Source organism: Schistocerca gregaria, chromosome 10 (assembly GCF_023897955.1).
Source record: "Schistocerca gregaria isolate iqSchGreg1 chromosome 10, iqSchGreg1.2, whole genome shotgun sequence".
Classification (NCBI taxonomy): domain Eukaryota; kingdom Metazoa; phylum Arthropoda; class Insecta; order Orthoptera; family Acrididae; genus Schistocerca; species Schistocerca gregaria.
Window position 1 is genome coordinate 127,755,945 of NC_064929.1, and position 16,246 is coordinate 127,772,190.

Here is a 16,246-nt window from a genome sequence, read left to right on the forward strand (position 1 = left end):
CAGTAAGAATGCTACATCACTTCTCAGCCTCTCCCCTCCCTCAATCCCACACCCCGCTCTTTAGTATTTAATTTCACTAAAATTGATACAGCTATTAGAACTGCTTATTAAGGTTATTGTAGACAGTTACATTTTATTTAAAAATGTCAGTATTTGATATGTCAATGACTCTGTCCTGCCTTATCTCCCAGGTATCAGAGAAATGATGGGGTGCCAGTAAAGGTGTGAGGAATGGATTTAATGGCACACTATGGTTTCATGCTGTTGCAGAACTGTTACACAAATAATGATAGGATTTTGTCAGAACACTGTAGTCAATCTCTGAGTAAACTACAGGTTGATACTGCTGTTAATTTACTGGAGTAATTAGAAGGGCCAGTTTAAGGCACAAGTGACACAGGCCACACTTGCAGTGTCAAGCTGAAATGGGAGAGAGAAGCTGTACGGGACATGTCACAATTAGCAGTAGCCGCTTAAGAGGTGCTTATTAGAAAACTAAACCCACACAGCAGATGTGGAGAATTTTTCAAGGAACTAAAAAAATCTATAAGAATATACAGAGTGAAACCTTCAGTAGAGGGCACATTTCAATTGTGGTATTAATATTGGTGATTACACTGAACCAGAAGCCAATATTTATGAAAAGGGTGGAGATGTCTGCTTATAGCCTATACGAGCTGTTCAAAATGAACATCACACCTAAAAATCTTACCAAATGTAATATATGTTCTGTCATACCCCTCTTGTCATTTCAACTTCAATAATTTTGAATGTCAAACCTACTTTCCAGACTTGGCTCCAAGGAATTTCCACTGCTACATGCAAATGAAATATGGCCTGGCTGCAAATGATGTTGACTTCACTGTCACAAGTTGGTTGCAGTCTCAGAGTTCCATGGGGAGGCAATTTGTCAACTTCAATAAATTTCCTTTAATTATTGCAGTATTTTATTTACAATGTAACAGAGTTTACTTTCTGTACACTGATTATGAAATAAGATATGAAATGAATAATTACCATTGACAATATACTGTACTTCCCAATGATGTAAAAATCTATACCTCAGATATTTCTCATAAAGTCCCCTTTCCTTTCCATATACCATTTAGAAAACACAATGTACATAAATTTTCTTACATTGATTTCTGAAGTAATTCTTACTGAAACACAACACTCAACCAGGCAGGCAAACTATCATACAGCACACGCGGCACTGTGGATAGACTTTTAGAACACCCCGTATCTTTCACCCACCTATAGACTCCCTGCAGCCGAGATTAGACTAGTTAGGAAATGCACAGAGGCCATTTAAGCTGTAATTCTTCCTGCACTCTATATGCAAATGGAGTAGTAAGAAACCCTAATAAATTGTACAACAGGAAGAACCTTATGTCACACACTCGACATCGGCTTGCAGAGTACGAACGCCGACACTTTGCCCTGGCAGTGCGCCTACCTGCTGTCCTTCGACACCCTGTGGTCCGGTCTCTCCCCTCGGACCTCTCTCTCCGGCGGGTCCTGGTGGTCCGGTAGGTCCAACTGGCCCCTGCAAAACAGAGAGAAATATTAATGTTTCATTCAGTGACATATAAATGACAGTAAGTGACTAGAATTCATTTAGATATCTACCTTAAAGAAAAACTTCTAGATTAAAAAATGAAGGAAATGTAAACTAGTGGGCAATCATTCACTTTTCCTGATCTGCTTTTTATTCAACTGATGATGTACATTTGCAATCCATTTCCTATGTGTACAGGATATATCAAATTTACATTACAGCTAGAATAATTTTTACACTAAAAATAATGATATAACTGTCCAGGCCAACATTATCTCTTTCTCCATCTATTGTCATAACTGTGTCCATACTTATTTGGCGGCTTTCTTTCTTGGAAACGTTTATCCTGAAAAGACCTAAGAGAAGTGTCATATTGTGATATTTCTATGCAGATATTTTCCTATTTCATTATCTTATGTAACAGTGGCAAATAAATTAATTCAGAAGGAACATTTTCAGAAACTGTGACTGCAATACTATTAAAACATAAATAATAATCTCCTGTTGCAAATACTCTTTATTTAATGCACAATGAAATCTGTATCATACCAAATTCTCATCATGTGTTTCAGTTTCAGCCCATGATCAGTCCACTGCTTGTTACAAAAATAAGTACTTCATTTTTCTGGGCCTACTATACTGCCCAGGTGACAAACTTAAGCACAAAACTGGCATTAACTGTTACAACTTCTGTTAACATTTTATAGAAAAAATTTTGGATATGGAAAGACACCAGACTCACTCCTCATGTTCATAAAAGAAATACTGCAGTGGCCTCTGGAAAGATTGGTCACTATCACCTAAATCAAAAACAATTCAAGATTTGTGGTACACTACAAGGAAAGCTGTCAGTTCGACAGCTGCAAATAGCAACAGTCATTGTGCTCTCGCTCTCTCGCTCGCTCTCTCTCTCTCTCTCTCTCTCTCTCTCTCTCTCTCTCTCTCTCTCTCTCTCTCTCTCTCACACACACACACACACTCACACACTCACACACACACAGAAAATTAATTCCTGCCCTATCCTGCCCTCATTCAATGTCTATAGTTAATGCTAGTTCTCACTTCTCAACCTGCATGATTTAGTCTTTTCATTTCCCCACTTAGAGATTCCTGGTGTCTATAACTTCTTTGACATCTGTCATCCACTTTCTTCTCAGTTGACAGCATTTCCTCATTCCCTCTGAGGTCCACCTCTGTATCATATATTACCATCCATTCATTCCAAATGGCCGGACCACAGTAACACTGTGGTGTGCGTACTGTAAGACCTTCAGTACACACACCATCAGATTATTTGACTTGTCGCTCTAACGAAGTAGGCGAGTGTCAGCAATGTGTCTCATGGTCTTATCGTGGCGTGTTTATCTTCTGCCGTTAGGTCAGGCAATAGAAATGCCACTTGCACACTTAGAGTAGCAGATTGACGGTGAGCAACTTTCAACAGAACTTCATTAATTTTCACACATGTTTATTAAAATAATAACAAGCATAAAAATTACTTAACTTGGTTCTGGATGCTATTTACAATTGACAGTCTGAAATTCCTTTGATATTGGTACGTTAATCTTACTCTCACATATATCTCTGATACTTGACAAAAGTGTCTATACATTTATCTTCATGGCTATGTACAGGAATATGGTAATCTTATTAGGTGCAGACTGAAACTTGACTATAGACTGGTACAGACTCATGCAGACTGGTGCAGACAAATGCAGACTGACTAATCGGAGGTCTGTACATTGGTTATATCATCTCGTGCATTCATGTATCACTGCGCGAGTGTGATCCCCGAGGAGAAAAGGTTCTGTGTTAGCAGCAATCTCATTGGCTGTGTTACATATTAATACGCGGATCGGCAGAAGCAGAATTTGGTCCGTCTCTATGGCAGTGCCATCTCGTAGTGTGGATATGGACAAGAACTGCACCTGCGCTGTTGTGCTTAACGGGGTGCACTCTAGTGGGAAAGTTGTGTACGTGCTGACTATGCAGAACTATGTACACAACAAACACATTGCATTCGAGAACTTCCAGGGTGTTACACTTTTCAGAAGAGTCCTCCAATGTCCCAGGTAAACCACATACATAAACCAAGAACAGGCACGGGTCAAGCACTGAACCCTTAGCATACTGCATTTAATGTTCATCCGTATGAATTTTCAAACAATGGAAAATCCAAGATAAAATAATGACAATAACATGAATAGGAAAGTTGTTACTATCCATATACAGGAGATGCTGAGTTGCAGATAGGCACAACAAAAAGATTGTCAAAGAAAGCTTTCGGGCAAACAGGCTTTCATCAGAATAGACAACACAACACAACACAACACAACACACACACACACACACACACACACACACACACACACACACACACACACACATTACCACAGTATCTGGTTGCCACTGCCAAAGCAGCCGGAGACTATGATCACGTGTGTGTTTTGCTTTTGTGCACGCGCCAGTATGTGTGTGTATGGTCTGCTCTGATGAAGGCCTGTCTGGCCGAAAGTTTTGTTTGACAGTCTTTTTGTCATGCCTATCTGCAACTCAGCATCTCCACTGTATGGTGAGTAGCAACTTCCCCACATGAATTATGTATTCTTTCTGCCAAATCATTTGCTAATGTGACCCTGCCCACAGAATCACTGGAATACATACCACAAAATCAAGACACATATCTTAGTAAGAAGTGGATAAAAAATGTGTGGCAGAACTTAAACACAGAGCAGACATGTAATCATGTTGTTTACAGGTGAAGACTTTGCACTTACAGGCAGACCCGGAGCACCGCTGGGTCCAGGGGAACCGAGGGGTCCCGGAGGTCCCTTGTCTCCCGGCCGTCCCGCTATTCCAGGTGGTCCAGCTTTGCCTGCAGGTCCTTCACTTCCAGGTTCTCCAGCCGGACCAGGTGGTCCAGGTGGTCCCAAAATTCCAGGAGATCCGGGCGGTCCTTCGTTGCCGGGTTTTCCCGGTGGTCCAGTGTCACCCTGTAACACAATCCAAGCGTATAAAATAATATTCCTAATATGTTTTTAATACTACCCATTTAATCGAGGTAGTGTTTAATAAAAAACAGTAAATCAAAGTTAACGCACGGCAACGTCACAATATCTGGTTGTCTGTCTTTCATTCATCAATCTAAAGTAATTGAATGTTTCAAAATAGCAGTATAATGTAGAGATCTGTAATCTACTTTAAAATTTCCAGCATGTGTCCCTCTGTTTCACTGCAATAGTGCAAAGAACACAGACACAGACTAGACAATTAACATTAGCCAAAAACAGCCACCTACCAAACCGAAGTGGGGAGGATGCAGAAGTATTACACATAGAGGAGAAGAGGAGGAAGCTTGACCTACCTGAAGGGTTCGAAACAGCACTTCGCCATGACAGATTTGATAATCTGCTTAACGTGCTAATGGAAGACAGCCAAAAGAGACCCCTTAAACAGCTTTAGAAACTTTTGTTGACATTAGCAGAATGAGATTTTCACTCTGCAGCAGAGTGTGCGCTGATATGAAACTTCGTGGCAGATTAAATCTGTGTGCCGGACCGCGACTTGAACTCGGGACCTTTGCCTTTCGTGGGCAAGTGCTCTACCAACTGAACTACCCAAGCATGATTCACGTCCCATCCTCACAGCTTTACTTCTGCAGGAGAGCTTCTGTAAAGTTTGGAAGGTAGGAGATGAGCTATTGGCAGAAGTAAAGCTGTGAGGATGGGGCATGAGTCGTGCTTGGGTAGCTCAGTTGGTAGAGCACTTGCCCGTGAAAGACAGAGGTCCCGAGTTCGAGTCTCAGTCTGGCACACAGTTTTAATCTGCCAGGAAGTTTCATTTTGTTGATATTATTATAAACATGGCAATAGTACAATTTTTTCCTTCAGCATAACCACGTGCTGTTATGCTTAAAATGGGAAACAGCATGAAATCTAGCAAGACACATTTCTAACGTGACTCCTGCTATCAATATCTTTCTTTTTTTTAGTTTATTTTGTGCCCCCTACTCCACAGACAATACAGAACCCAGTGTATATGAAATCTATACATTCTTACCCAAGCTCTCTTTTTAAAAAGTTTATTATTTGGTTGATGTTTTCAGCCTGATGTTAACAAATGTGTAAAACATAATTGAGCAAACATTTTACTTTTAGAAATATTCCAAACTCACAACTCTTGAAAATCACATGCATTTACAGAAACCACCTTATTAATAATTCATAATTATATAATTGTTAGTTTTGAGATTGGCATTTTAAGCCCGTATTCTCTTCTTTCAAAAATTATTTTATCATTCCTGAAAACAAGGCCCCAAAATGTATTTTTACACAAAACTGATGTCATCATAAGTATTCGAGAATTTTTGAATCTCAAAATGTTCTCTTCTTGGATACCCAGTGTCACAGTCTTGGAGCCCTAATTTTTCTGCTTCCAAAAATATATAATTTTTCCTGAATAGCTTGTTAGTTCATAAAATATGTTAATTAGAAAATCTGAATTTCCAAAAAGTTCCTGGCAGATTTTATTGTGAATACAAGTGTAGTTCCATACTCCGGCAATATAAAACAGAACATACTTTTCTGAGTGTATTTAATCAGTTATTAATTGAAACGACATCTTGTGTATCTGTATACTTTGTATTTTTCCTATCTTTTATGTTATGTAAGTCTACAACATACAGCTTTGTATTTTAACATTTTATGATAACTGTCCAACACGTCTTTAAATAAATGTGGCATGCAAAAAAAGTCAGCTTGTGGGTAGCATTCAACAAGTGCAAACAGTATGTCAGCCAGTCCATGGTGAGACACAGAACTGTGTGCTCAAATGCTTTGTGAATTGTGATTTATTAGTCTCATAACACACACTTACAATTCATGTGATAATGGTATAGGAGACATGTCAAAAAATACAAACTAGAATCTAATATTAATTTTTAAAACTCTATTTAGCCTATGTAGCAGTATCTATATTTTATTATTTTCCAGCATAGGTAAATATCTTTCTTGATAATGGACATTTTTTTTTTCACAATATAATGCTAATTTACGGTTGGATTCTGCTCAAATTATCATTTCATCTTCCATGAACTCTTCTAATGAGTAATAACATTTATGTATAAGAATTTCATGTAACGTCTTTTTTAGTATCCCTAGTTCCATGTTTAGAACGTTTTTGCCTTTAAGTTTGCTGTAGACTTTCATGCCCATATATTGTGGGGACTGAGCATATAATTTCAATCTATGGTCAGGAAGCATAAAATTATCTTTATTCCTTGAACTGTATGGATGATCAAATTGGATTCTAATGAACAGTTCCGCTTTGTTGTGTAAAAATATAATTAGCTCGTATATTTATAGGGAGGAGACAGTCAAAATTTTTAGTTTCTGTAGTAATGGACGACATGATTCTCTTTGCTGTGCAGTGCATGTATTTCAGATAATTTTCTTCTGGAGCTTCAGCACATGAGATACATCACTGGAGCTTCCCCACAAAATAATGCCATATCTTATCACTGATTCAAAGTAACTTAGATATGCTACTTTGTGAGTGGACATGTTAGAAGCATTTGATAATATATGCATGGCATATCCAAAGCTACCGAGTTTGCTACACAGATACTCAATATGTGTGCTCCAGTTTAAATTCTTATCAAGGTGTAGACCTAGAAATTTGGCAGAATGCACTTCTGTTAATTGTTCACTTTTATAATTTATACTACTTTCCTGGTCTCTTGACTGTTTGGTTCAGAATGCAACCAAGTTTGTTTTTGATATGTTAAGAAGCTTCATACCATTTAACTGGTACCATGACTCTAGCCTGTCTATTGTACCAGTGACTCTATCAGGAATCGTTTCTGTTTCTTTGCTTTCTATTGAGACAGACATGTCATCAGCAAACAGAACAGATGGTGAATTTATGTTTCATGGTAAGTCGTTGACATACAATAGAAAGAGAATTGGTCCAAGGATCGAACCTTACGGGACAACCTGTGTTATTGTTTTCCTGTCTGAATGGTAGTTTACACCATTTGAAGAGATGATTATTCTTTGTTTTCTATTAGATAAGTAAGAAGCCACAGCTGCAAAATACTAACGCGAATTCTTTGCAGATGAATGGAAAAACTAGTAGAAGCCAATGTTGGGGAAGATCAGTTAGGATTCCGTAGAAATGTTGGAACATGTGAGGCAATACTGACCTTATGACTTACCTTACAAGAAAGATTAAGGAAAGGCAAACCTATGTTTCTAGCATTTGTAGACTTAGAGAAAGCTTTTGACAATGTTGACTGGAATACTCTCTTTCAAATTATGAAGGTGACAGGGGTAAAATACAGGGAGCGAAAGGCTACTTACAATTTGTACAGAAACCAGATGTCAGTTATAAGAGTAGAGGGGCATGAAAGGGAAGCAGTGGTTGGGAAGGGAGTGAGACAGGGTTGTAGCCTCTCCCCGATGTTATTCAATCTGCATATTGAGCAAGCAGTAAAGGAAACAAAAGAAAAGTTTGTAGTAGGTATTAAAATCCATGGAGAAGAAATACAAACTTTGAGGTTCATCAATGACATTGGAATTCTATCAGAGACAGCAGAGGACTTGGAAGAGCAGTTGAACGGAATGGACAGTGTCTTGAAAGGAGGGTATAAGATGAACATCAACAAATGCAAAACGAGGATAATGGAATGTAGTCGAATTAAGTCGGGTGATGCTGAGGCAATTAGATTAGGAAATGAGATGCTTAAAGTAGTAAAGGAGTTTTGCTATTTGGGGAGCAACATAACTGATGATGGTCGAAGTAGAGAGGATATAAAATGTAGACAGGCAATGGGAAGGAAAGCATTTCTAAAGAAGAGAAATTTGTTAACATTCAGTATAGATTTAAGTGTCAGGAAGTCGTTTCTGAAAGTATTTGTATGGAGTGCAGACATGTATGGAAGTGAAACGTGGACAATAAATAGTTTGGCCAAGAAGAGAATAGAAGCTTTCGAAATGTGGTACTATAGAAGAATGTAGAAGATTAGATGGGTAGATCACATAACTAATGAGGAGGTATTGAATAGAATTGGGGAGAAGAGGAGTTTGTGGCACAACTTGACAAGAAGAAGGGACCAGTTGGTAGGACATGTTCTGAGGCATCAAGGGATCTCAAATTTAGCATTGGAGGGCAGTGTGGAGGGTAAAAATCAAAGAGGGAGACCAAAAGATGAATACACTAAGCAGATTCAGAAGGACATAGGTTGCAGTAAGTACTGGGAGATGAAGAAGCTTGCACAGGATAGAGTAGCATGGAGAGCTGCATCAAACCAGTCTCAGGACTGAGGACCACAACAACAACAAAGTAAGAAGTATGCCATTGAAGTACTGCACCCTTAAACCCATATTTGCATACACAATGAAACCCCTATTTTACATTTTTGTGTGGTCCAGACATAAGAAAAGATAAATTGAGGAAAATGTTAAAAGCCCCCAAAAATTAGCGGAAACACATGTACTTGGCAAATATTTGGATCCACCAACAAACAATTCAATTGTCTCGAGCACGTCTTGGGATTCCCTGGAATTTCCTACCGCCATCCCTGCGGATACTCACCGGTGCACCCCTCGGTCCCCGGGCACCCGCAAGTCCCGTGGGTCCCGGAAGTCCGGGAAGCCCTCTGTCTCCCGCAGGACCCTGCGGCCCAGGCTGCCCTGGTGGTCCGGATGGACCCTCCGAACCTGTGTCTCCTTTTGGACCTTCCGGACCGGGAGCTCCCGGCAATCCCTGTGGCCCCGGATTTCCTGAAACACAGTAACAGATTTACAGGGGATTTCCAACTGGTTCCATACTTCTAGATTTCGACAAAGCTTTTGACACTGTGCCGCACAAGCGACTTATAATCAGATTGCATGCCTGTGGACTATAGTCTCAGAAGTGTGACAGGATTTGTGATTTTCTTGCCCGTGGAGAACCAGTAAATGTGGTAAAAATGTGGAAATTTTTCACAGTTTTATTTTTCAGTTAAATTTTTGTAATTTTGACTAGTAAGAACTGATACTGTAACGTCAAATTTTACTTTAGCTCCCCCACTGCAGGATAATACTGCACCAATAAAACATAAACCAGAGGTAAACACCAAAATTAAACTTTAGTTGCAAAGAAAATGCACCATTTGCAACAATGATACAATAATCCCAGAAGACCAGCCATTTATACCGTTACTTAAAATAATTTTACTGACACATTTTTGTTTGAAATATCTTAAAGGATTGCACATGCTATAAAAGGTCAATATTATATGTGAAAGCTTAACTTTTCTTGTAGCTGTACTGTGTATATATTAATTTAAACCAATAACTTTTCCTATTTATATGTTCGTGCTGCTGTGATGTTGCTATTGGCTGACTACATCACATGTCCTACACTCTGAATATAGCTCATTAGCTGGTGAGATCACATGAAGTGAGCTATGATTAGCTGACAAAAGTGCATCATGCAGGGAAATCTTGATTTCAGTGCTTTGAAAGCTACCATGCTGTATTTGGTGTGTTTCGTATTTATACATTTATAATAGGAAAATATGCAATGTGTGTGTTGCTATGTATCAGAGGTCTTTCTAAAATATACTGTATTTTGCTGGGTTTTGTTTCCTATCGAACCATAAGTTCTACACTAGTTTAAAAACATTTACCATTTAAAGGATACATAAGTTTTGCAGATCCGAGGGAAAGTATATTGCCACATATCATATGCACCATGAAAACTGCAGTGCTAACACTACAAAGCTCACCCAGTTCTCATCCCATTGCAAATGTAGTTTGCCCTGGCAGATAAAATGGCCCTTGCTACTGGAACTGTCTTAAGGCTTTTTTGAGAGCTCATTATTGACCAAACATTTAATTCATGAGAGTAGGGAATTAAAAACCTTACAGTCACAGCCCTTCTGGTTTGTATGCTTATAGTGGATATCATCTTTTCTCCTTGTATCATGACTATGATACAAACTATTAGATTTACAAAGAGGCATTTTTTCTGATGTAACACATCAGAGAGAACGTCATTGTGAAGTGGATGTCAAGATTTTAAGTTCCTCTGGCAGGTAGCTATAGAGTGAACTGCACTCACGATTCTTATGACTCACTGCATTGTCAACATCAGGATGCCCATCCAATATCCATCCCATTGTGGATGAAGTTGACGTTGTCTTATAAAGAAGGGCAAGAATGTGTTTGACCATACAAAAATTTCCGTCTGGATTTAGAAATGCTGTCAACACACCGGACAAATTTCCATCATCCAAATCAAAAATAACAATCTTCTTCTTCTTCTTCTCATTCTCCTTTTAAATTAGAAGATTTTCATGCACAGCACCATATGCTCCTTCAGCAGTGTATGCGGAAATGCTACTGCACCCACAGGTGTCCACCACGAAAAACATCATACACCTTCCGACCACTATGAAATTAGCTGGAATCTTTTCCCCCCAAGCAACCACAGCCTGCTCTGCAGGTAATTCTGCTAGTGTATGCATTTGAGCAGGGGCACAAGATCTCGGTTTCAGCAACTATAGTCAACATCATCAACTAACAGTTAAACATGTGCTGCAAGGTTTTTAGCACTGGCAGATAACAAGTACTGTTCATTCTCTCCGTATATCACATTTTCTCTCAGCTCGCATATAGTTTTCATGCAAAATGAAAATTAGATTTGTGTTAATTATTATATATTTGGTAAATTTTTACATTAAACTATGGAGATATATCGAAATTGAGTGGCAACAAACCCAAAAAAATCAAACAATGACCAAAATGAGCTTAATACAAGTGATAGCACTCTTCGGTGCTACTGACAGGGCCATTCAATCCATCAAAAATTGTCCTCGCTTTAGTGAATTGAAGCTGTGTGGTAAACTTCAAAGTTGGCTTTCTCCATAATTTTTTAGAGTTGAATCAAAATGTTTTGGCAAATGATATTCGAGTTCTGAAGTTCACATAATACAAATATACAAAAATGCACAATCAGATTGCTGGTTCCCTTTTTAGTGAATAGCACTACAGCTGAAACCACAAACAAGAGTTGCCATGGTTAGGCTATCTCTGTACACTTCTGTCACACATTCTCTGACACCTAACGTGTGTTCAGTAGTGTTCTGATTGTTCCACTTTGAATGTCATACCCAATATGAACATGTAATGTAATCATAGCATGTTATTTAGTGAATTTTTATTCCATTTTGTTACAAGTGCAAAGCATGTGCACATGTGTGCTGCAACAGACACTTGGAACTGGCAACACTGCAATCTCCGTCCATGCCTCAACCTATGGAAACCACCATCATCTGTGAATCAGACTACAGAGCATTATGCTGAAATACCTTGACTTGTTTTTTCTGCACTCATCCTTAAAAAGTCACTTTTCCTCTGTATGAAAATATAGGGTAAAAGTGATCTACACCAGAATATTGAGGAGAAGTGACATTTCTTTTTCTCACAGAAATGATGGAGAGCCTTAAAGCGTACTACATTTGTCTACCTTTTTAGGTAGACAATTCAAAATTGTTAATGCTTTCATTGACACTTGTTGCCATATTGCCTCTCAGTTTTTGTCTCAGAATCTTAGGCATATGTTTGTTATGATTTTTATGATGTTTCAGCAGCACAGGTGGTTGGCGTTTTCGAAGATTCACACTCCATTAGTGGTGGTAGACTGGAATCAAGCTTGTGGCTGTAGGTTTTAAATACTCTCCAAGCTAATGTCCACAGTGGGTGTTACCCTTGTTATTATTGCTGTAGCTCCAATCATTCATTGCACCATAGGACTCCAAGGTCCATTTATCTTCAGAGTTTCTTCATTCCTGTTAAACCTAGTGTCGCGATTATGAATTTAATTAGATTTTGTGAATAAATGGGTGTGGTGGATCTTTTGTACAGGTTCTCAATGCCAGTATGGCACCAGCAATGGAGGGTGAATCTTCCAGAATGGTAGTTAAACAAACATCAAAGATCCTGAGATGAAAGGCAACAGACAATACATCTGGAGCAGTTGTCATATTTTACAAGGCTCAGCAGACATTCTATTTACCTTCACTTGATATAATATCCTTTATTGTTTTCACTGCTGGGAGATTTCATATATCAAGTACAGACAATGTGGCTTGATGTTTAGCTAGTCTTTTTAATCCCTACCTGTTCTTCCACTGTCTCCCTGGGCACCCTTGATTCCTGGAAGTCCTGGAGGACCTGGAGGTCCGATGTTTCCTGGTGAACCCTGCAGCAAAGAACAAACTATTATAGTCACTACTGTTTTAAAATGGAGCACATTATATTTTTTACTAAAAAATGAATTATATTTTCCACTAAAAATTAATGTGTCACTAGTTAACTTCAGTAACTGCTTATAGGCAGAATTCAACACATCCTTCTAATCAGATCATCATTCAAATGAATGTAGCATAATGTGTTTTCATGTAAATATTATAGAATCGCAGCAGTCCACTGTATCCACAAATAAATTCATAAAAAAACATCAGTATCCTTTCAAGCTTGTTTCCAAATAAATCTATTGTTTGACCTGAGGACTTATTGAGAAAATTTTGCAATTCTGGAAAAGTGAGAGTTGAGTTAAAATATATAGTAATGAAATGTAACAGACAAAATGAGAAAAACAGTGCTTGAAAAACAAATAAAAAATATTGGCTGAATAATGGGTATTTCATGAATGAAAGAGCTCAATGAAGATGACGTGTATAAGTCAGTGTGATAGAAAAGATCAAAACTCTTAAAAAGAGCTGTAAATTTCTGACAGCTCAGTGGTCACCATTACAAATATGCTGCACTAACAATACAACATACAGAGTATGGGCAAACATGAATAAAACCAGCCACAATAATTTGATTCACAACAAAAACGGCAAAGATGTCATGTGGTCAACTTGTTTTTGCAATACGATTCAAATTTTCATGCAAACAGGACATCTTCAGTGACAGACATGTTCTCGATGCAACTGCCGCAGTATTTCTCTGTAAGAATTCAGACTTTCTATAGTTGTCTTCACTTGGAAAGTGAGTGAGTGTGAAAAGAAATGAAATGTTGTGTGGCTAGGGCCTCCTGTCGGGTAGACTGATGCAAGTCTTTTGAGTTGACATCACTTTGGAGATATGAGTGTCTATGGGGATGAGATGATGATGATGATGATGATGATGATGACAACACAAGACCCAGTCCCTGAGCGGAGAGAATCTCCGACCCAGCCGGGAATCAAATCTGGGCCCCTGAAAGATTTAATAGACTCACACAGGTGTAAATGATACAGTACTGCCCATTTCAACAACATATTACTCTGATATCAATAACAAAATGTGATACAGCATGTTTTTCCATTGCAGTTTATAATATGGGACAATTCCTACACAGTCTCTTAATAAACCAGTACCCTTTTCCATGCTTTGTCAGAAAGCAAATCTCATAGCTCCATCTACACATTCTGCTTTCCACAGCATCTTTGGCAATTGAGTTCCTGTAATTTTTAGTGGCAGATTCTAAGGCATATATATTGCAGATTAATTACTAATTTCATAATAGGAATGAGACAATGGTGCTGACTGAAATTATTTCCATTTTGCATAAGACATTTTGGAGAACTTCCCATTAGCATGTCCACCTTTTGGAAAAGCATGGGCTAAAATCTGTGTCTGCTCAAACAAGATCTTGTGCAAACTTGTTAGGCAACAGCAGCTTTTTTTTCTAGATTCCCTTTTACTATACTCAACATGCTGCTGCTATTTGCTACAACCCTGAGAATCAGTTCAAATGATGCCACATTCACACCATATCTTTAATTTTCGTAGGTGGCTGGAAGACAATTTAATCTTACACCTCTTTTAAAATTCGATCAGTTTGACTTGTCGATGTTCCTCCCAGAAAGGGGTCGATTTATAATATACTGGCTTGTCTTCTGCATGATTACTGTACAATTTTATATGTTACATGCATGATGCACTTCTCACACATTTTCAATGTTTTACGAGCCTGTCAAATATCCTGCAAGAGCAACAGCTGTTGAGCAATAGCATTAGTGCAGCAGACAAAGGAGAGATCACACTTACTTTGTTCGAGTTTTGTCCTTCCCCCCCCCCCCCCTCCCCCCTTCCAAGCCCCGTTTATCTTCCATGACACCCTTGTCTCATTATAGTCAATCATGTTTCCCAAGTGCTGGGGCTTCAAAGAAACTGTTTGAATGGCTGTTATCCACACTGATTTTTCCCTCCCTTCACTCTCTGCAGAACTGACCACACATTTACTGGAGCTTTCAGTAACGGGTCTGCAGTCAGTTGTAATGGAGCTCCCATTTGCCACTACCCCCAGGTGTGAAGTTTGCACCGTTCTCGGTTTTTGAGTACAAAAACGTTAAACTGATCAACATTTGTTGACAGTTGACGCAAGTGTATGCAGAGTCATGTACGAATGTCAAAAATATTGGCAAGTGGTGTAGAGAGTTTTCAGGTGGTCATACTGAAATACGCAACAAGGAAAGAAGTGGGAGACCGCCAATTCCCAAAGAGCCAATCATCAAGGCTGAACAAACTTTGCTTTTAGATCGGTGGATCACTCTTGATGAGTTCTGCAGTGTTGTTCCTGAGATTTTTCAAAGTACCATTCACCAGATTTTGACTCAAGGTGTGCATAAGACGGATCCCATGAATGCTGACAGAAGACTGGAAACAACAATGCCTTGAAACTTTTCACCAATTTTTTCATTGCTATGCAGATGAAAAGGACATCCTTTTGGATTCAACAGCCACAGCTGGTGAAACCTCTGGGCTTTCCATTTCACACCTGAGACCAAACAACGATCAGGTGAGTGGCATCATTCCGATTCACCCAAGCCACAAAAATTCGAAAGAATGCAGCCTGCTGGTAACTCTGTTTCGGGATCAAAAGGGCATACTGTTGGTCAACTTCAGGGTTCATGGGACAACAATAAATGTCAAGAGGTATTGTCAGACATTAAAAAAACTCACACAGGCAGTTCAGAACTGAAGAAGAGGGATGTGGAGAATTGCACAAGCCTTCTCCAAGACAATGCTCACCCCCCACATTGCCCGACAAACCATGGATCTTCTACAACAGTTTGGATGGTACATCATTCCCCACTTACCCACCGGCTGGGGTGGACGAGCGGTTCTAGGAGCTATGGTCTGGAACCACGTGACCGCTACGGACGCAGGTTCGAATCCTGCCTCAGGCATGGATGTGTGTGATGCCCATAGGTTAGTTAGGTTTAAGTAGTTCTAAGTTCTAGGGGACTGATGACCTCAGCTGTTCCATACTGCTCAGAGCCATTTGAACTGTTTTGAACCCACTTACCCTACAGCCGGTACTTAGCACCTAGTGACTACCACTTGTTTCACAAGTTGAAAGAACACTTGGGTGGGTGGCACTTCAGTGATGACAATGAGGTCAGACACTTCTTCAATAGCATGGCAGCAGGCAGGAATGACATGGGCATACAAAAACTGCTACAGAGTTTAGAAAAAAAACATCAATCGAAATGGTGGTTTTGTGGGAAAAAAGAAAAACATTCAAGTTACAAACTGTGTACAATTTATTGTAAATAAACGTTTCTTTCTAATTTCTTTTTTAAAAAAACGCTATTGATCTTAGTTTTGGAATCACTCTCATTAAAGGTTGGCACAGTCATTAAACTTA

At 39.0% G+C, this 16,246-nt stretch overlaps 1 protein-coding gene across 2 annotated transcripts in view; it reads right to left on the reverse strand.

The window, feature by feature from the left end:
• LOC126293286 (collagen alpha-1(I) chain-like) overlaps positions 1-16,246 on the reverse strand; it is a 246,853-nt gene that overhangs the window by 35,345 nt on the left and 195,262 nt on the right. For both annotated transcript variants that reach the window (XM_049986407.1, XM_049986406.1), the window contains 4 exons: positions 12,724-12,805; positions 9,152-9,339; positions 4,336-4,551; positions 1,457-1,546 (listed from right to left, as the gene is read on the reverse strand). In XM_049986407.1, the coding sequence (XP_049842364.1) occupies positions 1,457-1,546; positions 4,336-4,551; positions 9,152-9,339; positions 12,724-12,805 (576 nt within the window). The remainder of the gene's footprint in view (positions 1-1,456; positions 1,547-4,335; positions 4,552-9,151; positions 9,340-12,723; positions 12,806-16,246) is intronic.